The sequence below is a fragment of the Hippocampus guttulatus genome, chromosome 2, assembly GCF_054856545.1.
Source record: "Hippocampus guttulatus isolate MCC_2025c chromosome 2, RoL_Hgut_1.0, whole genome shotgun sequence".
Classification (NCBI taxonomy): Eukaryota; Metazoa; Chordata; class Actinopteri; order Syngnathiformes; family Syngnathidae; genus Hippocampus; species Hippocampus guttulatus.
In genome coordinates, this window is record NC_141262.1 from 26,900,728 (window position 1) to 26,925,742 (window position 25,015).

At 48.0% G+C, this 25,015-nt stretch overlaps 1 protein-coding gene across 2 annotated transcripts; it reads left to right on the forward strand.

Moving 5' to 3' along the window:
- The first annotated feature begins 7 nt into the window (after positions 1–7).
- Positions 8–24,437, forward strand: kirrel1a (kirre like nephrin family adhesion molecule 1a). 2 transcript variants are annotated; one of them, XM_086105099.1, is made up of 15 exons: positions 8–295; positions 11,295–11,444; positions 13,459–13,608; positions 13,723–13,880; positions 13,966–14,116; positions 14,288–14,393; positions 16,252–16,400; positions 16,492–16,619; positions 16,733–16,859; positions 16,950–17,050; positions 18,416–18,632; positions 18,836–18,943; positions 19,854–19,981; positions 20,166–20,279; positions 21,382–24,437. In XM_086105099.1, the coding sequence occupies exons 1-15, from the start codon at positions 247–249 to the stop codon at positions 22,030–22,032; spliced, it is 2,487 nt and encodes an 828-aa protein (XP_085961225.1). In that variant the 5' UTR covers positions 8–246; the 3' UTR covers positions 22,033–24,437. The 2 variants fall into 2 exon arrangements, with proteins under 2 accessions (XP_085961225.1, XP_085961226.1); XM_086105100.1 differs by having other exon boundaries at positions 20,202–20,279.
- Positions 24,438–25,015: the final 578 nt, after the last annotated feature.

Here is a 25,015-nt window from a genome sequence, read left to right on the forward strand (position 1 = left end):
AGCCGTACGCAGCAGAAAGCGGCCGCCACTGAGGGAAGAGGAGAGAGAACGGGAGACTAGAAGAAAAAAAAAGCAGCGGAATGGTGTAAAAGCCGAGTGAGAGCTAGCAAACATCGAGGACGGGCGACTGTTGCTCTTCTTCGTCTTTTTCTTTCTCTGTATGTCCCGTCCAGCCCTGCCATTTTGATGCCGTCCTCACGGAGTTTTGGCCCAATACTGGACTTATTATTACTGGTGGGCTGAACCATGCAGAGGCTGCTCCTGCTCCTCACTTTGCTGCTGACTTTACAAACTGGTAAGGATGCATTTCGGGCCGTGTCGAAATGAAATGAGGACAAATGTGCACACGCGAATGAGGCTCTATTGGTATTCGGTGTGACGTACTGTAGGTTGGAGGGGTAGTGGAGGGGGTGGGTGTGGGGGGGCATGCTTTTCTTCTTCTCTTTTTTTCTCCTTTCTTTCTTTTTTAAACCACGCATGCCGATGCCCTCACGTTGCATAAATGACCTTTGCAGATGTGTGAGTGATGCAAACGTGACGCCGGGACTGACCGACCCGTGAACGTGACGGGAATGAGTTGGAATGATCAGCTGTGCTTGGCTTGTCACTGCTCTCTTCTCTCCTCTTCTCTCCTTACCTGCGTGCACCTCAGAATGCACCCCGCAGACAATGTCAGCATCCACCGGGAACCCAGGCCTCTTCCTTTTAAATTTTTTTTTTTTTTGTACCTGTGGTAGTAGCAGGTATTTGATAGTCACAGTTGCTAGGAGACAAAGGCTGCGAGGATGAGGAGCATGTAAATGCAACCTGTTTGATGGGGCTATCAATGTGTGTGCCATTGTCTACTGTGATAGGTAGAGGGCGATTGGGGAAGTGTTGGGTGGGGGGGTTAAGGGGGCGTGTTGTGGTAAGGGATGATGTCACCTGAATTGGGGAGGGTGGGTTAGGTGCAGCAACCGCCCATGCCATTGAATCCACATTTGGACACAATCCTTTTCAACAGTGACACACACACACACACACACACACACACACACACACACACACACACACACACACACACACACACACACACACACACGCACCTCTTTGTTCACGTCACATGTTTTTCCGCCCTTAAGTCCACATGACAATCACACACACGCATGCACACGCGCGCGTGGCATTGTCCGCCAAGCGTGTCAGCCCTTATCACTCTCCAAACACACGCCGTTTTCCCTCCTACGATAGACGAATGTTGCCGGGACATTGTCGCGCACGCATGTTTTTCTGCCTTCGAATGAACAATATTTCACGCTATGCAATTTGAACACACAAGCAAAAAGGATGCCTGGGGGGCTTATGAACGATAGCATGGTTATTAGCGCAGCAGCTCGTTATTTGCAAGTTGTTCCGATGCGATGATACAGCCGCGATTGATTCAGCGCCGCCGGCCTTGAAACGACATACAAGGCGAGGAGCCACTCATGCGTGACCGCATAATCAATCGGGGCAAACGTACGTCTGTAGAACACTTTTTGAAAACGAGGAGGAGGTCTGACCTGCGGCACTGCACTGTGGGAGCACTCGAATGTCTACAGAAAAAGGTTCCGCATCCTGATCCTGATTATAGTTTCGCCAGGATGCCGAAGAAGACAAAATCAGAGAATGTTGTGGCGGAAGGTCGAAAAGACGTGCGGTTTTCTGCGAAACAGGCTTTCGGTGGGGAGGAGGAGCTTCCAGAAGACTGGACATGCAACAGGCAAGGTGGTCAAAGAGACAGGCAGGGAGTTCTTTGGCGTGTCCTTTCGGAAAGCATACAAGGAGACAAGTTAGCGAAGAAGAAATGAAAAACTGAGGACTGAAGACAGGTGACAAGAACGCAAGGCGATGCGACGAAAGCTTGACGGGAGCGGTGACAAAGGCCAAACGAGGCACATATGACCAGTTTTGAACACGAGTGTTTTCCATATGTGGAAGGGTCCCGGATATGTGAGCAAAGCTCGATTTCATTTGCACGTGGAAAGCATGCCCGCTTACTCTGAACTGACCGGGACGCCAACCCGGGTCCTTGCGACCCGCTTGTCTGAGGCCCTTTTCTCGGGAGGCCGGCGTTTTGTCAAGGCAAATCCGAAGGATGACGATTCAGCAGAAAACGTCTTGTCAAATGTGTGGTCAAGGGTAAAGCAACAGCTCCAAGTTTTTTTTTTTTTTTTCCAAGCCCCAATAATGTGATCGTGTTTGACGGGCTGGAGGCTATCGGAGTTATAAAAAGAAACGAGGCAAAGGAAAACAACACATCCCCCCTAAAAAGGTTTCTTTATGCAGAGTCCCCCAAGCAAGAGAGGCGCACTTAATCACATCTGACTGAACCTACCAGCCCACCCCCCCCCCCCTCCCCATAGTACACACACAGTCACATTCTGCAGAGAGGATCCCGTTTTTTGAGAGACGAGGTGCATTGTAGACGGGCAGGTGGGTGAAGTCTGATTGAGAGCGATTCGACGGAGGTGGTTGAGGTTTAGTGGAGGGCTCCATTGAGAGGGGGTGGAAGAGCAAAGAGAAGCGAATCGTGTGTGTGGGGGGTGGTGGTCTGTAAAGAGAAAGAGACCATTACTCGAGGTCGACTGCCCCCTCAGCGAGGCTGCTCATTCACATGTTGCGATCGCCGCTTCAAAGTCGGCTTTGCGCCGTCATCGCCCACAAACGGGCCGCGGCCCGATTTGCAGGAGTTACTTGTAACATTCCCCATTTTTTTTTTTTCACTCCGGCTTCTTTCTTTTCCCCTTACGCCCCCACTTCTCTTTCCATCTACCCCTTCCTCTCTTTGGCTCTCTTAATAGGTTCCAGATGTGTTTCTCGCATTCCTCTGGTCGGTGGAGAGGGGAAAGAGGAGAAGGGAGGCGAGAGGCAGGGTGGAGGGAGAGTGGGGGGGGGGAGATTGGCGAATCCGGAGACGAAGCATATGAATTAAAACTGGGAGCACATGATGAGACAGCGCATGTGTACTGTAGCGGTGGTAAGGACGGCAGAATGCCTGTTAGCGAGACGATCGGGGGGAGCGGGTTTAGGGGGGGGGCTAACGGCCTCGTAACCTCAAAAGTTGTTCTCCCTCGTCCTCGTCTCCTCCTCCTTCTCTTCACCCCCCCCCCCCCCTTCCCTCCGCAGGAATGCGGTTGACACTGATGATGTCACTTGATTTCGGCGCTCTCCCACTTTCTGCTCCTCACCAGGGACGGGGGGAGGGAGGTGTGTGGGGGGGAGGGGTTAGGGCTAAAGAGCGAGAGGGAGCCGCGCATTTGTCTCGCTCCATCCGTCTTCCCTTGACGATAACATTAGGGTCAGCCGTCCACCCAAATCAGTTCCGCGCTCCGCCGCCGCGAATCGCGACGGCCCGCGGGGGCCGTTCGATGATTGCGCAACTAATAACGAGCGAGCGCTCCCATCATCGGCAGTCATTAAAACGATGCCGTGCACATGCTTTATTTTTTTCTTTTCATTCCCCCTTGTCAGATGCGGCCCCGGCCGACCGAAGATCGCATTTACCTTGACTCTAACTTCCTAATTAATTTACTTTTCCGTGTTATGCCAGTCATCTCCGTTTTGTTGAAAAGACCGCCCACTATGTCGGAAGTTCGTTGACCTCATGGAGGCCTTCCAGATGCCGCTGGCTGCGGGGAATTAGATCGACAATAAAATCAGATCTCGGATCATCTCAAAAGGTGATGGATGTGGTTAGGAATCCGGGGAAACCGTTTCTGGAGGGAAACGTCAAACAGGAAGTAAATGTTTTGGTCACCCCAAAAGTGTCACGTTACTAGATGATTACCAAGCGCCTAACCCGCATCCTGTTTCTGTCGCCTTAACTGCTCCTCTACTTAATTCTAATTTTCATCCCCCATTCCTGATTGTCTATGTCCTGGTCACAAAAACAAACAAACAAACAAAAAAATCTCCTCTGGACAGATTCTTGCCGCAGTCAGTTAAATTTGTGTCGCTAATTTAATTCCTCGGGCGTCACAAGACATGGAGAGTAGAGGCGTGCTCAATCTTTGACTTTGAGCCCACTTCCATCTGCAAAGAGGCTCTCACCTTGAAGGAGGCTTGTGCGGCGATGTTGGCAAGGCTCTCCAGACGAACGCTTCTGCTCCGCTCCAAAGGTTGGAGAGGTCGAGGCCTCGGGCTTTTTATTGGCTGCCCCGTGACTGATGACATTGCAACTAGCGACAGTGCATACCAATGAAATGAGATTGCACCGGATTCAATTAAATTGGACCTTGGAAGAGATCATTTATCGACGGGATGTCGCTCGCTGATGTTTACGTCGCGTGACGGTCCAGTGACTTCAGAGCTGGGGTCACCAACCTTTTGCAAATGGAAGCTTGTTATTGGCTGCCGATTAATTGCAAAGGGCTGCCAGTTACGGACGCACATTATTATCAACAATGATATCATGTAGGAAAAGCAAATAGTAGCACTTGATTTCTCCTGTAAATCGAAGCATGCGCTTACATTTTCAAATGACGTCCTATCATTTGTGAGCCAATTAATAATGGTAACACCTCGGGTCCGACTGGAGGTCGAGATCAAACTTTTTCTGTTCTCGTCCCTCCCTTTGGAATGCAAGCCCCTTCTCTCCATCTTTAAAATTCGCCTGAAACACATTTTTTATTCTTTGGCTTTCAACTCATCGTGAGATGTGGCATTGTTTGGTGTTTTATTGTGTTTGCTGTTATATGTTATTAACTTGTTGTTTTCATGACTGTCTATGCTTTTTATGTCAGATTTTAACTTTGAGTCCAGCACGCTGTGGTTGTTACGAAACTGCTCTACAAATAAAGTTGAGTCGGGTTGAGTTGAGACGAGTGGCAATCGGAGTAGCCGAACTAACCGCTAGGCTAACCGCTAACCTCATCCGCAAGCAGATTACGTTCACACTCTTGAATGGACGCAACCGTATGAAGACGATGACTTTCACCACATTGTACAGTGAAACTCCTCAACAACAAAATCATGTTTGCAGCAAGTAATTTTTCACAACAGGGGACTTTTCACTGTAGCAATTTTTATTTCGGAGAAAAAGATTTCATGTCATGGAACAGTGGAACTTTTCGTCGTAGGTGGAGCAGAAAAGTGAGAATGGCTTTCATGCATGAAATATTTTTCACACTAGGGGGGCATTTTCGCCCATGTAGGTTTCGTTGTAGAGGAGTTTCACTGCACTCCATGACAAAAAAATCTTTAGTCATTCAACCTCTACGAGCTCCTTGTGAGTGCCATTGTCGTGCCCCCCAGCTCTAAAGTGACTTTAGGGACGGTTTGCTGCCCAAAATCAATCGCGAACCACCGCTGCAAGCGATCGATTCCCCATGATATCGACCGTGGCTGCGCGACACGCTGCTTAGTTGCGTATATGCCTGCCTCATTCATGCGTGTCTAGAGAACGGCCATTGTTACTCAGGGGTCGCCCTTGGTTACGGCAGAGTCGTCTTTGTCAGCCGCCAGCCACGCTGGCTGCGAAGCGCTCGCGGATTACCAGCGGCAGGCCGGCTTTCTCCTGAGCTCTGGCGTATTCATTCGCCCGTAATGTGTCAGATGCATCCTCGCCAAATTATCATATTATCCTCCAGTGATCCTGGAGTTGCCATGGCCACACTTCCTATCATTGTGTCCGTGGTCCTCGCGGGCTGTCGCCATGGCAACGACAGCGGCTACAGAGGTTTACCCCGCACACATACTGTAGCGCTCTTCAAATGCACGTATGTGAGGAGCCCTAAAGAGTGGGTGGGAACCATACATGGCGTCACGATACTAAAATGCCCGTTCCCCTTTGCAGGTCGACAAGCCATTTTGATCATGTTTACAGTTACAGTGGCAAGGTAGTGGAAACAGAAAGGTGGTTGGAGGACGAAAGGCAATCAAAAGGGAATTGAGGAGGTGACAAAAATAGAGAGAGAGCGAGGTTGCCGACTGCTTGTAAAGGGTAGGGCTGCGAAATAAGATGACAGAGGAAAGAAGCGAGCAGGCGGACAATGCGGCAAAAAAAAAAAAAAAAAGACACTGTCTTTGTCCAAAACCTGCCCCCCCCTGCAAATTCCACACACACACAGACACACACACACACACCTACACACACACACACGCGCGCGCGCAGCCCAAGTGTCACCTTTGTGTTTTAAGTGTGAGTGCGCACAGTAGGTCGCCTCCTTTCACTGAACCCCCCCACACCTCACCACCACCACTTCATAGTCTCCCCATTATCGTGTCCCCATATAGCGTCACCATGGCGATGAGTTCTTATGGCCATCCAGGCGGGCGGCCATATTGTTGAGGAAACATGCGGTCAAGTTCCCGTAGCGTAGACGGATTAACAGAGGCCGAAAGTGCATGGCGGTTAGATGTTGGAAGCCTAAACCGGACATCTTCAAGAGACAATTTTGCGATCCTGTGAAAGTAGCTCGCGCAAAGTAGAGATTCGTATGGTGTGTGTGGTGGCAGTGAACTTAAGTCACTTTACGAATAGAGAACAATTCACCAAAAAGGAGCAGCTTCAAACTGTTGACGGACACTCCAAGTTGAAGTTGACTCGTAAATTTAACATAAAGACAATTGCGCATTTCAGATTTAAAACAACGGCGGCCCGGTGATCCAGTGGTTACTGCGTTGACCTCATAGTGGAGAGGTCACGGGGCCTTCCTGTGTGGATTTTGCATGTTCTCCCCGGGCCCGCGTGGGTTTTCTCTGGGTACTTTGGTTTCCTCCCACATTCCAAAAACATACATGGCAGGTGATTGAGCACTCAAAATTGTCCCTCAGTGTGAGCGTGACTGGTGGTTCGTCTGCGTGTGCCCTGATTGGCTGGCAACCGGTTGAGGGTGTCCCCCGCCTACTGCCTGAAGACAGCTGGAATAGGCTCCAGCACGCCCCCGCGACACTTGTGAAGATAAAGCGGATGTTTAACTTGACGATATTTCACTTTAGAGACGAATAAAAATTGGCAAAAAAATTGACAATTTTTTTTCGCAGATTTTCTTTTTTGGGGTGGGGACGGGGGGAATGTTTGAATGTTATTACTTTTGTCTTGCGTTGCACTGCGTTAAGAAGTAAAAAAAATTAATCGGCTGATATCAGCCGATTAATCGGTTCATTATTTGTGGGAAGTAATTATTGGAAGTGGAATTAACGGCTGTTCCGAAGTCATTTTTGGCCCCCAAACAAGCGGCTTTGTTGATGTATTTGCGCACGTGGACCATGTGACGATTGGCGACGGCTCCGCGCCGTGTCAATCGACTTGTCATGCTGACGATGCGCCGCTTTTGATCAACATGTACGTACCGAGGGTTGACTGCGCGGCGCCCGACGTGGAGGAATGCAACTTTTGTCCTCAAACAATGATGTCATCCTCCTCCACGGCGCCGTCTGCGGACCTCCGCGTCTCTTTGTTCTCTCTTCCCCACAGCGCCACCACACACCGCGGCTGCACCGAATCGGGCAGATCACAGAATCGATTTGGAGTGGGGGGTGGGGGGGGGTCGGAGCGAGGTCCGAGTGTCGTTGGATATTCCTCCCCAAGACACATTGGGAATGTTTCGCCAGACCACCAGATGGGCTCGCGAACACACCGGTGCGCAAAAGTTTTTTTGGCCTGCTAATTTCCAACGTCATCTGTTGCTATGGTGACCCGAGCCTGTAATCCAGCCAAGGCGCAGGATTGGATGGGGAGGTGCAAGCGAGAGACAGGCAGGGGGGCATTTGGTTGGACGATAGCGGGGAGGCGGCCAGAGACAAAGAGGATGCGATGGCTGCGTAGGAATCCACGCGAGCGGCGTGAGAGGTGACGCAATCCGGGAGAGGAAGGCTGAAATCAAGGCGGCGTTGACATTTGCAGCATAGCGTCGGGGGTACGCGGGGGCAAATCGGCAGCACGCTGGGCTAAAAATAGCTCCAGATGTCTTTGCATGCATCCGCTGTACCCTCTCGTTAGTTTTCAGGCACCAACGGACGCGCCGCCGTCTCGTTGTTCTCGCGCCGCACGGTGGTGCGAAAGGCGCTCGGCGGCCAAACTGCCCTTGGCGTCTCGCGAATGTGAGTCACCTGGCGATGGCGTGCTGGCGTTGGGTCGGGTTGATTTGACAAGCTTTGGCTGGTGTCAAAATGATGCTTACGTCGAAGACGAATGGGACGGACAAACTCAAAAATATGTTTCCCAAGACACATTTTTACTGTCAAATGAAAATGCCACCAAAAAAAAAAAATGCATAGTCTTGCTTTGGGATCCGAGTGACACAAAATTTTCAACACGCAAGCCGTAGTTCAGATGAATTTTTGCTTTGACTTGCAAGTAAAAATTGACATATTCTCTATCCTCTGTTAAGAACGATTAAAAATACTCTGGCGTACTGACAAGTTGTTTTTCGTTTCTTCCGTTTCGTGCTTATTTTACATTTATAGTACAACTACAGGTTCGGACAAATATCATACGGTAATGACAACAAAAATGTCTCATAAAAGGAAATGTATTTACATTTGTAGCCGTCAATGGCAGTGAATGACTGAGATTTGATATCTCGCCATTTTCCACCTTTTTCACAATAATAACCAAAACCACTTAAGTTTTTACACTCAAACCTAGGCCATTGTACAGCCATCAATTCTTTACATTTTAAATCGAATATCCTTTTTTATGAATTATACATTTGTCACACCATACTCTTTTTTTTTTCCCAAGGGATTCTGGAACAGATTCATGGCATTTCTATTCATTTAAATGTGGAAAGATGATTTGAGATGCAAACCAATAAATGTGATTTGTTTGTGTTTTCCTGACAACTAAGCAAATCATTTTGGGCAACCTCTGTCATTTTTTTTACTGATCCAGCGAGAGCGGCAAACCGCCTCAACGTGTTGATTACACGTTTGGGCCCGAGTGCGGTCGTGTTTGCGTGCGTCCACAGGAAGTGGCTCGCCAGTGAGCAGCGGAGGGTGGCTTTTGTGTGTGTGTGTCACGGTTGTAGTTGTGCGCGACCTCTCTGTGTGGACGGGGAGCTCCGGTGGTATCTTGGGGACGAGTGACTCAAGGAAATCAGGACACACTCTAAATTTGTCACTGCAGCATAACCCACATTGTGAAAGAATACAAATTGGCTTTGCACCGCTCTGTGTGCCTTGTTTTGTTTTTTGGTTTTTTTTTTTGTCTTTTAGCACCTTGAACCAAACACACACACAGATACTCACTCTGCGGTGATGACAAGTGTTAAGTGGATAAAATGCAAATCAGAAGGCGAGGGGCGCATGTTTCAATGAGTCAGTCATTTTCTCTGCAGATTGTTCATCCTCTGTCGGGGCGCTTTCGCTTTGGATTACATTTGTGGTTTACTGTTGAGGGAATACCTCCAACTGGCCTCACCGAGGTAGCCGAAGGGAGGATTTGCCTGGCCCCGGGCCGCCGTCGACTTTGCGGCTTCGTTAAAAAAAAAAAAGGGGGGGGGTGGCCTTTTTGAGCTATTTTTTTTTTCAATAAAGACGCCACTTTTCCCGCGCTGCTCATTAGTGATACGTGCTGTAGTTGCATGATCACCTTTCAAATCCAACCTTTTTGTGTCTCATTCATCGATTTCAAGGAGCAAATGAGCAGCTGCAGTTTTTTTTTCATTTCTCTTTTTTTGGGCTCAGTGTTGAATTATTCGAGGTATGCATGCCGCAGAGTCCCATCTGCATCTCTCGGTTCTCCGTGTAGCCTCGCACATCTTCTTTATCTTCAGAATATTAATGTGCAGCACTGTCAGAAGCTATTGTTCTGATTGGTGCGGGATTCTCTCTCTCTCTCTTTTTTTTTTTTTGCATGACTGACTTCTTTTGCATTAGTGGGCAGAATGTACCTCGGCAAATCACACCCAGTCTGCTCGAATATGCAATAACAGATCGGACGAGGGGAATAAGGACTGAGGGTCATGACTGCGGTCGAGTGAGGCATATGGCGGTGGGTTAAAAAATAGTCAAAAGTGAGAGGCGGGATTGCAGCCTTCACAAAAGCGCTCGAAGGCCTCGGGGGGAAACATGTGAGGGAATGGGCCGGAGAGAAGAGAAGAGAAGGAGGCAGCAGGGAGGGGGGGAGAGGAGAATTTGGTTGGGCGTTCAAATAGAGTGAAACGCCAACAGTGGGAGGCGACAAGCGCGACTGAAGGAGGGAGAGAGAAAGCGCCGGAGGGCTGATATTTAATGTGATAAACGAATTGTGACAGTGCGACTCAAACCCCCTTCCAACCAGCAAAGCGGAGGAACACGGAAATAGAAGGCGTTGTGGCTGAAAACGTTTCTCACACGCACACACACACACACACACACACATTTTCTCTCTCTCGCTCACATATATATATATATATATATATGTGTGTGTGTATATATATATATATATATATATATATATATATATATATACGTATATATGAGGCAGGGGAGAGGGAGGGGCTAATGTACTGCAGGGCTGCTCAATGTCAGACAGCGGGGGGGAGACCCAATAGGTACAGTTGCACATTTTAATGGCTTCCAATGCAATCTGGACACTCCAACTGATTTCACCAAAAGAGTCGAAAATCCAAGAAAACACGAGAAAAGCCCAATTTTCACACGGCATCGGATTGCATACAGAGTAATGAGTCAATAATAACGGGATGCGCGCTCTCCACACTGTGCGGGAGGGCTGTCTCGGAGGGACAGCTAATTACAACTTGTCATCAGAAAGAGAGACACACAATGGCGTCTCTCTCTCTCTCTCTCTCTCTCTCTCTTTTTTCTTCTTAATTTGCTCCATTTTCCACATGAGGCGGTCGCCGCGAAGCAGCGCCGCACTGCTTCATCTGCCGGGACATAATAGTGGGGTCCGGGCGAGCACACAATGATGGCCACTGTAGCTTGGGAAGCCTGCGAGATGACTCACAGGGAGGAATGAGCAAGAGGGGGTGGGGGCTGTGGGGGGGATGGAGGCGCACGAGGGTGGGAGGGCTCCCGATACTTTGGACGGAATAAGGAAAAAGGGGGATGAGAGCGAGACCCAAGGCTGAAATTGCCTTTTGATATCTTCTTGACTGAGTCAGCTCGAGACGTTTCGTCCTCCTTCTGCTGAGTGATTTCCTCGCAAAATGGCCGAAAGTCAGCGCGTGATCAAAGATGGCAATCATGACATTCCATTCCAGCGTGGTCAATTAGCCTGAAATAAAACCGCGGGTGAAATGTGCGTTTCCTTGAAGGAGGTTGCGCTGCTCGTCTGCCATCCTTGACGACTCACTTTTGTTTTTTCCTCTCCTCTTCTTTTCAAGTGTGGACTGCGAGGTTCTCCCAGGAGCCGGCAGACCAGTCGGTGGTGAGGGGCCAGAGGGTGATCCTTTCCTGTGTCGTCTTCAACTACTCGGGCATCGTTCAGTGGACCAAAGATGGCCTGGCGCTGGGCATCGGCGAGGACCTGCGGGGTGAGACGTCGAGCGTCTTGTGCGCTGGCCGCATGTAAATGGGAAGGTTCTCGTAAAGCTGCAAAATCGTTTGGAAGCCGGGGCGCTCTCGGGACCTTTAGGGCACTCAATCAACTCGATTGCAGAGACATAAACCTCGCGCACATAAAAAGTCCACGGAGAAGTGTTGCATCTGGCCCAAACCCATTTTTATGTACTTTTGAAAGTCACCCTGATAGGCTTGCGCTTCCTTCCTTCTTTTTTTTTTTTAACATCAATTTTCCAGGATTTTTATTTTTTTACTTCAAAGTTCCACGACATGAAAGTCCCTGTAAAGTGAAAATAAATGTCTTGAAAATTTGATACGCCATTTAGAGGAGTATTATTAACAACCCTGAAAAATTCATCTGATTAAAAAAAATTGGCTCTTATATAAAAGGAGGCTTCAAATCCCGAAAAAATGAAGACGTTCTCTACGCTGAATGCACTTTTGGCAAGCCCCGATAAACTCTCAACTGCTAATAAAATACCATACCTTTCTTACGCTTACACACTTATGCCACTCTGCAATGATACGTACAGCACATTTGACAATAAAGTTGTAATCAATTCGATTCAATTCAATGAGGCGTTCGAAAGCGCCCAAGCCAGCCTGAAAAAAAAATTTTAAAATCCCCAATCCTCACTCTTTCACCTTGGTCTTTCTGACAAGTGTACACTTACATCTGACAATGAGGCGCTCTAATGCGGCCACGCCAGCACAAAGCCTTGGTACACACACACCGGCTGACAAGTCAGACTTATTTCCCTCCCCACTCCTCGTCCTTTTCACTATTGTTTGCATGACGTGCATGCACTCACAGCTGACAACGAAGCGCTCTAATACAGCCACGTCGGCACCAAGCCCCTGCCACATGATGGCTGTCACTTGAGACTAAAAATTCCTCTCAGCCTTTCCATGACATGCACACACTCATGGGCGACAACTGCTTGTTTGTCGTTTTTCAGAGAACTCGTTGAAAACATCCAAATCGGCGGAGCACATTCAGCCACAATACAGAATGTTTGTCGAATGTGATATGCTAGATGATAGCACACAACCACCTCTGGAGTTTTTGCGCATTTGCGCAGTTGTGGCTTCTCTAGGCTTTCCATAGGCTGTCTTGCCCTCCACATTCTACATGCAAATGCACGTGCGAGCGCAAGCAAGGACACACAAGGTTAGGAGGCGAGCAGCCGAACAGCGAGGCCCAACTCTGGCTCTCGCGCCGTCTCACGCACCGCCGCCGTCTGAGCGGCAAATTGTGTGCACCACGCCATGGAGTCAGTTGCAGTGCTCCAAAAAGAGTAAATAAATACATTACTGCTTGCTGACCGAGCGCGTCAATGCCACCTCTTGGTGAGAATGTGCAGCAGAGGCACAGCTGGCCGATGAGGGGTGGGGCGGGGGTAGTGGATTTTGTGCAATGGGGGGCAAGTGATGGTGTGATGGCGCAATGTGTGCTTGGTGTGTGCTTCACACATTTCAAAGACCGGGCTGAAAAAAAAAAGAAAGAAATGAAATAAGGATTATTTCTGCTTAATTTAAAGACCCTCTAAAGTGACTAGTCCACATAGTCCACTGGCGTGGTAGATTAAGAGCGCCTCATTGTCCACCGTGAGCACGCATGTCAAGGAGAGAAGCCATAAGGGGGATGGGGGGGGGGTCCGACTTAACAGTCAGCATGTGGAACAGGGCTTCAGACTACTGTTGCCACTTTAGAGCGCCTCATTGTCACTGCATGGAAAAAACATGGGATGACCTAAAATGCGATTTCACAAGAAGAAGAAAGAAATATCTCAGCAGACAAAGAACAAGAATATTTTGCCTTGAGTTGAAATATTTCATCTTGGTTAGATTTGACAAAATGTGCAGAGTGTAGAAAAGCATCCTGTTCTCCTTGTGAAATCTTATTTAACTTGCTATTGGCTAAAAGTGAACCATGTACCAGGATTTGAGGTCAGCAAGGCGGCTCACTCTGTGTGTTTTTCCCAGCCTGGCCTAGGTATCGAGTACTGCGGGTCCAGGAACTGGGCCAGTACAACCTTGAGATCCTGTCGGCTGACCTGTCTGACGATTCCTTGTACGAGTGCCAGGCCCCTGACGCCGCCTTGAGGTCCAGGAGGGCCAAGCTCACCGTCCTCAGTACTTATTCTTCTCATATGTTTTCTGTGCACGGTTTTACCAATATCGTTTTTTTTCTTTCATATTATCTGTATAGCCATAACGTCAATTTGTTTTTCCAAATCCTACCCGCAGTCCCACCAGATGACCCGGTGATCGACGGCGGCCCAGAGGTTTTGCTCAATGCGGGGGAGTCCTACAACCTCAGCTGTGTGTCTCGGGGTGCGAAGCCGCCCTCCATGATCGAGTGGCTTAAAGATGGACTGCCGATAGATGGGGCCGTTAGTGCCACTGTGAGTCCCAATTCAAAACAAAAACACACACACACGCACACACACAGATATATGTCATTTTTAGCCCACTCTGTAATGACCTCAGGAGGTTCTTCCGGACCGCAAGAGGGTGACCACGCGCAGCTTCCTTCCCATCCACCCCATCGACACAGACACAGGGAGGAACTACAGCTGCGTGGCTTCCAACCTGGCGGCCCCGGCGGGCAAGAGCACAACTGTTACCCTCAACGTGCACCGTAAGCACACTAACAGTCCCTTCAGCAAAAAAACAAATAAACAAACAAACAAAAAAAACCCCAAAGTAAAAAACACAAGTTGACACAAAAATAAATTGTGTGGTGTGGCTGATAATCAGCCAAGCGGTGAATATGACTTCTGGATTTAATTTTGCCATCTGTGTCTCACAGATCCACCAACTGTGACTTTGTCCATCGAACCTCGCTCGGTCCTGGAGGGTGACAGGGTCACCTTCACTTGTCAGGCTCATGCCAATCCCCCAATTATGGGCTACAGGTCAGTGCCTGTTGCGCGTATATGCGTGCCGAACCAAGAAGTGGTAAACAGCAGATCTGATGTACTTAAGTACGGTGACTGTAAAAAACAAAACAAAAAACGTTCAAGTACAAACACTGATTGAACTCCTTTACTTCGGCTCTGAAATGTACCTAATTCAAAAAGTAAAACCTACACATTAATTGAATCATAAAATATCAGCGTGCTAACTAGCTAGCTAGGTAGCTAGTGTTGGTTCAGGCTTTTATGCTCCCAAAACGACTGTAAAAAAGGCTTTAGTATAAGTAGAAATACTGATTCAACTACCGTATTTTCACGACTATAAGGCGCCATTAAAAGTCTAAAATTGTCTCCAAAATGGACAGGACGCCTTATGATGCGGAGCGTCTTGTCTATGCGCTGAGTTCCAAAACCTGACTGACAGCCGACACGCTGTTTATATAGAGAAAAGGCGGAAGTGACTGTGGACAGGCATGCGGCAAAGAAGTCGGCCAATCAGTGAAGGGTGGGCGTGTAGTGGACGCTAAAGGGACGCTACAAGCAGGTACCAACACCTGTATAGAGTGTGGCTATGTGCATTGTTGCAAAACAAAGTCGGTTTTGGTTTCTAAGAACCCCCGAAAATAAATTCTACAAAGAGACACGCCTACGAAGCTCAGTTCAAACTTCAAGCCATCGGTTATGCTTTTGGCATGCGTGCCCATCTCACAGCAGCGGTGAAAAACCAAGTCAAGCAAATGAACTCTGAGCTTTCCGTCATTCCCGGAGGCTTAACTAAAGAACGCCAACCGCTGGACATCGGCATCAACCGGGCGTTCAAAGTAAAGTTGCGAACGGCATGGGAACAATGATTGATCGATGGCAAACACAACTTTACAAAGAGTGAGAGGCAGCGCCGGGCGAGTTACGCCACAATGTGCGAATGGATTGTGGCTGCTTGGACGAACGTGTCTGCTTGCACTGTTGTTCGAGTTTTTGGCAAAGCCGGCATCATTTCTGTGGAGCCACATGGCAATGAGAGTGACTGACAACGAGAGGGAACACGGCGTTTTTGAAGGATTACCGGTACTTGCACAATTGTTCAATTCTGATATAGAGGATGAGGACTTTGATGGATTTCTGGGTGATGATTGATCGAAAAACGTGAGTACATTGTATAATGGCTAAATAAAATACAACGGAACTCAGTTTTCCGTTGCCTTTTTAAAAACATGTTTTTAGCTTGTATCTGTATGTCTTGGCATGCTACCGTATGCTACAAGCTAACGTGTTTTTAGCGTGCGCGCATGCATGCCGTATGTTTAAGCTGGCTGTGCGTTTTGTCTATGTGTAAAATACAGAAATAGCACCCATTAATGAGACTGCGCCCAACCATACGGTGCGTCGAATGGTCGTGAGAATACGGTACTCAGGCTCTGAAACTTAAGTACTAGTGTAAAAATTACAATTTAAACTGTCAATCATAAAATATCTTTGTGCTAGCTAGCGTTGGCTCAGGCTTATATGCTCTCAAAACAAAAACAAATTACCTCATGATAACATGCTGTAAGGATTTTTTTGATATTAGAATAAGAATTTTTTCGGGGTTTAGGCCTAAACAATTCTGGTGGCTGTGGATGGCAAACACCTTTTTTTCTCAGAATCTGTTATGTTCCAAGTTTTTTTTCCATCTTATAAACCCTACAATTTTATTCAATGGAAATCTCGACCGCGGTTGAGTTTACCCGTCCCTATTTAGGTCTTTTTTTTACGTGGTGTCATCATCTCAGGTGTTTGAAGAAAACTAACAAACCTATTTTGACAAAGTAAGCGATTGAAAGTAGTACTGGTAAAACTGGCCACTCGCTCTCTTCCTTAGGTGGGCTAAGGGTGGCGTGGTGCTACAGGGTGCCAGGGAGAGTGTGTTCACCACCAAGGCGGACCACTCCTTCTTCACCGAGCCGGTCTCATGCTTGGTCTTCAACGCCGTGGGGAAGACCAACGTCAGCATCCTTGTGGACGTTCACTGTGAGTGTCTCAACGGGGTCCGCTTAGACTTGCTTACTTTGTGCCCTCCGTCCACGACCTTCTTTTCCGACTCGTGTTTTCCCTTCTCTAGTCGGTCCCATTCTCTTGGTGGAGCCCCAGCCCAAAACGGTGGACGCCGACTCCGACGTCACCCTCAACTGCAAATGGGCCGGGAACCCTCCGCTCACTCTCACCTGGTTCAAGAAAGGTTCCAACATGGTAAGAAGAAGTCATGCTCAACTCTTGAACTGTATAGTTACCACTTCGGGACAAATAATGTGAAATAAATACATTTGGTATTGCCTTTGAATCTGACATCCTCTCGCACACAGGTCCTGAGTAACGGCAACCAACTGTATCTGAAGTCGGTGAGCCAGGCCGACGCGGGCCAGTACGTCTGCAAGGCCATCGTGCCGCGAATCGGGGTCGGAGAGACCGAGGTCACCCTCACTGTTAACGGTCAGGAAGCAAAAAGCATTTTAAAGTGCAAATCAGCCTTTTTTGGGGGGGCGGGATTACAATTACTATCTTTCTCCTACCCTCGCACAGGCCCACCCATCATTTCCAGCGAGCCCATTCAGTATGCAGTGCGAGGGGAGCGCGGCCAAGTGAAATGCTACATTGCGAGCACACCTCCTCCTGATAAGATTGTAAGTCGCGCTGAACTTGATTGACAAACTTCCAAATTCGACTTCAGAAAACACCACTCAGTTATGCCACGCAAAGCGTAGATATTTGTACCCTTGTTAAGGCACATATGTACCTTAGAGCACCGTCTCTTTTAGTGATGGGCAAAATTCCAAAAAAAGCGTCCAACCCGTGATCAGTTGTTATGACACAGTTCACCACTAGATGGCAGACATTACTTAGTAGGACTACTGCCTGTTCATCTCCAGTTGTGAAGAAGAACACAAAGATGCTGTCAGTCACGGATTCAGGTTCAGAACGTTAATGAAGAAATACATTCAATGAACTGCCGGTAATGTAAACACACCTCAAGGATCATGATGAACTACCTTATGAAGGAAGAAGATCACCAATGTATGCCGCAACACATCATAGGGAACCGAAGAGTGGTCCAATAGTATAAAAGTATACAAACAAAATTTTATTTGTTTCTTCATTTATTTATTTGCGAGAACCATCGACAGCACGTATAATTTAAAGTGCATAATGATTTCCAGATGACTGCTACTACTGTTTGTTTCTTTAAACTGCATTCCGGATGAGGAAACCAAAGGCACTTTATCGTGATACTGACCCAACCGACGCATGCACAAAAGAACCCATTTGCAAGGGGTGAAGGTGAACAATTTGGTGCTGATCCAAATCCAGATTGTTTGGCTTCGGGGGATGCCTGTGCCCTACAAAGTGACATCTTCAACCATAACACGCTCTTGCTTTTTGGCACTGTCCTTCTATATATATATATATATATATATATATATATATATATTTCTCCTCCATCCCATACATCAACAAACCAACACTAAGGCGGACCACTTTTAGCTCATGCGTCAGAAAAACGTCCCGGATGCTTTCTCCGCTCAGCTGCATCACATGGGCGTCGCAGTTCCTTGACGGATGCGTCCTGACTGGCGGTGCGCTCCCCTAATGCGGCCGGCGCAGCTTGGGACATGAAAAGATTTATAAAATATAAAAGGACGGCGGGAGGAACAGTTGTCCCAGTAAACGCCAGTGCCGGGAGAATCTCCTTCTCCGGGACAAGTGGGCACATTATGGGAACATGTGGGCTTATGCATAATTAACAGGCCTCGGTACGGTATATGCTGAATAATACAGCTGCTTTTAGTGGCTTTAAAGATGGAGGACATGCGCATGTCCCCTCACCCCAAGCTTGCCCCTCTGCGTGCCGTGTGAATATATTTGTGACTTTGCATGCATGTCATCAGATGAAGTAGGTACAGTTCTCATGATGAAATGGGCAAGACACCGGGTGATATTTTGCCTCCCTGCTTCCCCGACACATAAACCGAGTATGGGATGGTGCGCAGGTGTGGGCGTGGAAGGAGAACGTGTGGGAGGAGGAGAAGGGCACACTTCTGGAGCGCTACACGGTAGAGCAAAGCAGAACGTCGGCCGAGGGAGGCGGCGTCCTCTCCACCCTCACCATCAACAACGTGATGGAGTCTGACTTCTTGACCTCGTACAACTGCACGGCCTCCAACTCCTTTGGGCCCGGCACCATGATCATCACCCTGGAGGAGACCGGTATGTTGGATAATAAATTTATTGTAATGCGGATTAATTTAATGCCTGTGTTTGTTCAGGAAAAAAAATACATGGAAGGAGGACCTTGAAAAGATAATCACATATGAAATTGCAATCACAATATTAATACATAAAGTGTAAGTCTCACAAGCCACTACAAACTGAAAATCATGCTGACGAACCTGAACTTGGTGTGATTTCAGAGGAGGTTCCAGTGGGGATAATAGCCGGTGGCACGGTGGGCTCCACCATCCTCTTGTTCATCTTCCTCCTGGTCCTCGTACTCATCTTCTACCGGCAACGCAAAGGCAGTGAGTCATCACGCCATCAGCCGGCACAACATATGCCGCTGTTGTCATCGTTAAACAAACTCGAATGAAAACATCAACTCCTCGGCTTAGCGAAAACAAAAACAAACTATGAGAGTCCACCTCTGCAACACAGCAATAATAGTTTGGGACAGGCGTGCCCAACCTTTTTTGACTGAAGATCTACCTTTCAAGCAATCAACATCCCACGATCGACCCGATACCGCGCGTGCACGCATACACACACGCCAGGATGAGCAACAGCCATAACGGCCCCTAATGTGAACGAAACTGAAAAATAAAGTCGATACAATAGATTGTGAATTGCTGAAAAGGAAATCCCTGCCTACCTTGGTAGAGACCCGACGCAGAGGCCTGTTAGGTGCAGAAACTATTGTCCGCACGAGTATACGCTCCTGATTCCCATTTTTTGCCAGTACCATCGGTGAATCGTACATGAACCAAACTTTAAATGAGAAGAAGAATAATTATAAAAAATATATCGCAACAGGTCCGATCGCTAGCTGCAATTGCGGACTGCTGACCGCGAACAACTTCGGGTGATGCAGATCATGCACCACAGTAGGTCCAAGGTGACCTGCTTTTTTTCAACTGATAGGATGCTTAGGGTGCAGTGTGCACTAACGCAGAAATATATCATGTTAATAACACGCACACTGACACACAAATCTTTTTTTTTTTTTCTTCATTTCCCCCTACACATCTTGCGATCGACTTGGGACCAGTTCGCGCGCTACCGGGTGATCGCACCCCTGGTTTAGTATATACAGTACAAATAAACTCCTTTGGGTGGATGGGGGGGGGCAGAGGGGGGGAACCCTGCTGGATTGCACTTTTCAAAGCATGCGGCTTGTGTGTGTGTGTCCGTGACGCTGGTACGTTGTGCTTCCAGGTCGGCGAGGAGTCACACTGGGAAAGCCGGACATTAAGGTGGAAACGATAAACAAGGAGAGCCACAGCTTGGAGGAAGACTCGGGCAGCGTGTCCACGGCCTCGCGCATGGTCAAGGCCATGTACTCGGTGAGCTGTGCGTGTGTGTGTGTGTGTGTGTGTGTGTGTTTGAGTGAGTGACCTCGCCTCACCGTGAGTACTCCTTTATTAACACCTTTAATTCCATTGTCTTCTTTTGTGTCACATTTCGTTGCATCCTTCCCTCACTTCCTCATCTCCTTTTTTGGTTTGGTTCTCCTCTTTGACCGTTTAGTTTCTCCCCTCTGTGTCCTTCTCTCCCTCCAATCAGCCCTTTAAGGACGACATCGAGCTCAAGTCAGACCTGCGCAGCGACACCCTGGACACCCGCCAGGAATACGACCTGAAGGTGAGTGCTCCTCGTTTATTTTACACCCATGCCAAGCGCAACTCGTTATGAATCGCAAGACCGAGTCTGAAGACAAGTCAAGCCGACGTGCATATTTTCTGCATTCTGACCCTGTGGGTTTGGACCGAGGTAATGAAACGACTTGATTTTCATGTAGCTGTCAAAATGCGGCCCCGCGCACTGCCGGGCCTCCAGTCGGAGGACCAGTCGGATCATTTTAAAGGAACGCGGACGTGAATCCACCCTGGGAGGTGATTAGATCACCCCGACAACAGCCGGGATTCTTTTGCCCCCTCTCCCCCAACACCCAGCCACACCCCCCCTCCCTCCGCTGCCTGAAGCACCAGCGCTGCGAAACAATGGTTGAGTGAGGCGTCTGGTTTCGTGAGAGATGACGGGATGGAATATTCGTGTCAGGAATAGTCAGTATTCCTGCACCCAGTTTGTTGGCCAGATTCCACACTGATTCATGCACAGAAAGGATCTGAGCCAGGGGCGGTTCTAGGACCAGAAGTTTAGGGCTGCTGAGCCCCTGGCCAGGGAAGACACATTTTGCACATTGTAATACGATTTCTATGTAGGGGAAACATAACACTTTTGGGTCAAGTCTGTGACCAAACAATCAAACCATCCAAATTTCTGGGGCAACACAGCTGGTTTTGATACAGTAGCACCTCGACCTACACATTAACAGTATGCATTTTTTTTTTCTGGAGTAAATTGGAATACTTTGACCAACTGATCCTAAAAATCCCCGTTTGGCTGTTCCCCTCTCTCTAAAAGGGAGCTACGATTGCCACTTGTCACCGCTACCTTGGCTTTAATACTAATCCATGCACAGGACAAGAGCTAGCTTCTCTCATTCATGCTATCTCTGACCACCTGAAATATTTACTCGCCAGAAAAAAATGTCAGCTAACCTAACAATATTAAAAAAAAAAAAAAAAAAGGTTAGCTATTATTCAAATGATTTATACCAGATAATTATACCACTACGGTACGTAGGGTATCACTCGATGGCAGCTTATTGCTCTTTGCAGATTTCGATGACTGACGTTGTTGTACTTCATTTGAGAAACAATTTTGATTTGTGTTTTCCAAGGATCCCACCAACGGCTACTACAACGTACGAGCTTCCACGCTTGACGAGGGCCGCCCCGCCTCCCGCTCCACCATGCACTACTCCGACTACCGCTCCCCCACCGGTACCCCCGGTGGGGCCGCATCCATCAGCGGCAGCAGCGCGGGAGGTTCGGGGGCCACGGCCAGCGGCGGAGCCCCCGGCCCGCCTGGCCCCCTCACGTCCCCGGGCCGGCCCCAGGCCTGCTACGACCCCCGCCCCCCTTCCAGACTGTCCCACATCAGCTACGCCCAGTTCAACACCTTCACCCGCGGAGCCCAGAGCCAGCAGGCGCCCAGCAACCCGGCCCCCGCGGCGGCCGACTTCCCAGGCGACTGCAGCCTCCTGGACTCCACCTCCCAGCTAGCGTACGACAACTACGGATACCCGTCGCACTACCAGACCTATCGGATGGGCTTTGCCCCATCCAGCCTGGCCCCGCTGGAGGCCGGGCCCTCGTATGAGATGTACGGGGTGGGATCGGGGGTCGGCGTGGGTCCCGGCGGTGCCACGCCCGCGGGCTCAGACACGGGACTCGGGAAGTACGGCAGCTCCACTCGCTTCTCCTACACGTCGCAACATTCCGACTATTCCCACAGCCGACACACACAGAGGATGCAGACTCACGTGTGAAAGCGACCTAGCAGCACGAGGAGTGTCTTAGGCATAGCATTGCAGCTAAAACCAACACACACATATTTACACGCACACACCGACAGGCCGCAGTGAACAGATACGGCACATGCACAGTTATAGAGGAGCGTGCCCGAAAACGGAGACAAAAGACTGCACATTGGCCACCGTGTTAGCAAACAGGAGCTGGGAGAGAGCAGACGGCGCGAGTCACAATCACACCGGGGATGACGAGGAACCAGCCACAACGCAGAGACTTTGGAGCCACTTTGGTTTCCGATACCAGACGGCGCCTCGAGCCATGTTTCCACGAAGCAGCACACCTAAAAGGCGAGACGAACTGCCTTCGATTGATTGGCAGTCAATGTGGCCAGTTGCCAAGAAGAACGAACAGGGTTGTGAACCCTGGTGGAAGCGCAACTAGATCAACGTCTGACATGGTACATGTGATTGGGCAAAACCTCAGACATTGGGAGTCATTTCTGGCTGCCATTTTACTTTCAGCTTTTCCTCTCATACTTATTCGTAGTGATGTTCAATCACTTTTTATTTTCCAGACCAATACCAGTACGACTATTCTCGAGTGCTAACAGATACCAAGTACCAATACAACTACAAGGCTCGAAATAAGGGGTTTCATGTTACGGTTTGCGAGGAAAATCTTTCATTTTGTGCCTCATCAAAACACTTTGAATTGCAAAACTTAGGATCGACTGCCGAGACGGTCCCAAAAAGCTTCACTGGGCTCACGTAGTCGTCGGAAGTCGAGGGAAATTCTGCGCCGCTAACGCCGCAGCGGGAAGCTAGCAACGAGTGTCGGCTAGCTACTAGTGCGACAAAACACATTGCGGAGTTGCTTCTGTATCAGTGATCATTGCCACCGTGGTGGCAAATAAGAAGCTACATTTCTGACAAGTATCATTCTCACGAAGAGATGTTGAGAAAAGACGGCGGAAGCTAGCTATGCTAAGATAACCCAAGATTGACACGGTTAGAACGTTCAACACCAGAATTAGGGACCTGGGTAATTGAGTTCACTTTTCTCAGACATCTGGCTGGAACTGCATTAAAGCGGAGAACATCCAACTTTGAACAGCAAACAAATTAATAAGTGTCGAAACTCTCAAGAGAGAATTGTACTCGCGAAAAAAGAACCGGAACCAGAAATGTTCAGTTACAGTGTACTTCAGCAAGGACGAATAGTATCAAATCTATATGACATCAATAATGTCATTTATTTGTTCTCACGATGGAGTCCTGAGTTTTGACTTCGACTTTTGAGGTCTGCGCAGTAAATATTTACAAAATTACATTACAGCAGACCTTATGTTTTCTTGAATCAATTTAGCTTTGCTTCTCGACAGGAAAATTGAATGCTATATTGCGATTAATCTGCAAAAAAGTTGCTCCACAAAATTAGATAGTTGCTCCTCAAAGGAAAAATAAAAAGATTTCCAGCCTCGGACTAATATTTCCATCCATTTAATTTCCATTAAAACAATGACATAATTCTGCAAAGACCTTTCTGTCTTTATGATGCTCAGTATGATTCGCCAACGTGTCAAACGGCCGTATTGTAGCATCAACTATTGTCAAGGAAAACGGACTCAATGTCGGCTGTTATTTTTTTTGCTTTAAATATCGGTTTCTGGTCTCACCATCCTTGAAAAGTACCCAATACCTTGAAATAAGGACGGTGTCGGCGCGATACCGATACCTGGAATCGGTACTCACCTATCCCAACTTATTAGCCATTGGAAAGTGATTGTTCGTAGGAAGGTCATCATCCTTTTGCACTGCACCATCAGTATTCACGCTTGGACGTCTCTCATCTATATCTGTCGTCTTTTTAATTTGCACACATGACTAGAGCTTTGTATTCTATTTTCTAACATTACAGAATTATTTTTGTCAATGTAAAACATGAAATGATGTGTATGTATGGACCAAAAGTTGGAAGAACTGTGCCATCAAAAAGGGTGTACCAGTGTATAAAAGAAACCTAGTGCCAAGTGTATTGTTCTTCACCGTAGATCATGTACAGTAGATGCAGTAGAAGCTCCTTCTATTGGCGACTGTTGCTTTATAAACCAGGTGAGGGACCCTGAGTCAGACTTTTTCCTCAGCTTGGGCCTTTTTTTTTTCCCTCGCCCGAGCTCTAAAACTTAAAGACTGGTACGGACGGTGAGAACAACAAAGACGTGGGGTTTAGAACTGAGTGGCCTTATCGGGAGAACATTATCGTTTCTCATCGTCTGCCTCCCAGAAGGGCCGGAAGAGAATGTGTATGGAGAGGCTCCATGAAGGCTGTCTATAATATTGACATGTAGTTGTGTGTGTGTGCGTGTGTGTGTGTGTGTGTGTGTGTGTGTGTGTGTGTGTGTGTGTGTGTGTGTGTGTGTGTGTGTCAGAGACAGAAGTCAAGATCGAGTGTGTGGGCATTGGCGCGCACATCAATTTGTACAGTGTGTTTGTATAGATGAGTGAATGGATACATGCATACTCCAAACGTGCCGCGTCTGACTCATGTGTGCGTGGGACTGTTGTATGCATGTCCATATGTATACAATATGTACGTATGTGTATGTGAGTGTGTGTTTCAATATACGTCTGTATCATTTCTCTCACGATCTAGTACTTTTATACCTCTGGTAGGACTGTATCCTGTATTACTGTGTCTTTGAATTTAGAAAACCCCAATGTTTATGTTATTGTACTGTTCCGTAGCAGGAAAAAAAAAGTTAAAAATATGTTATCAAACAGGTTTTTTTTCTCTACCTTTAATATTTTTTAAAAATGTACGTAATTATTTTTCCACAGTATTACATAAATAAAAGCACTGTTTTTTTAAATAAAAATGATTCTGTCTTTGATTGTTTTGACTGTTAGTCGATCAGATTTTATAATACGCCCTGCGATTGGCTGGCAAGCAGTTCAGGGTGTCCCCTGCCTAATGCCCAAAGACAGCTGGGGTAGGCTCCAG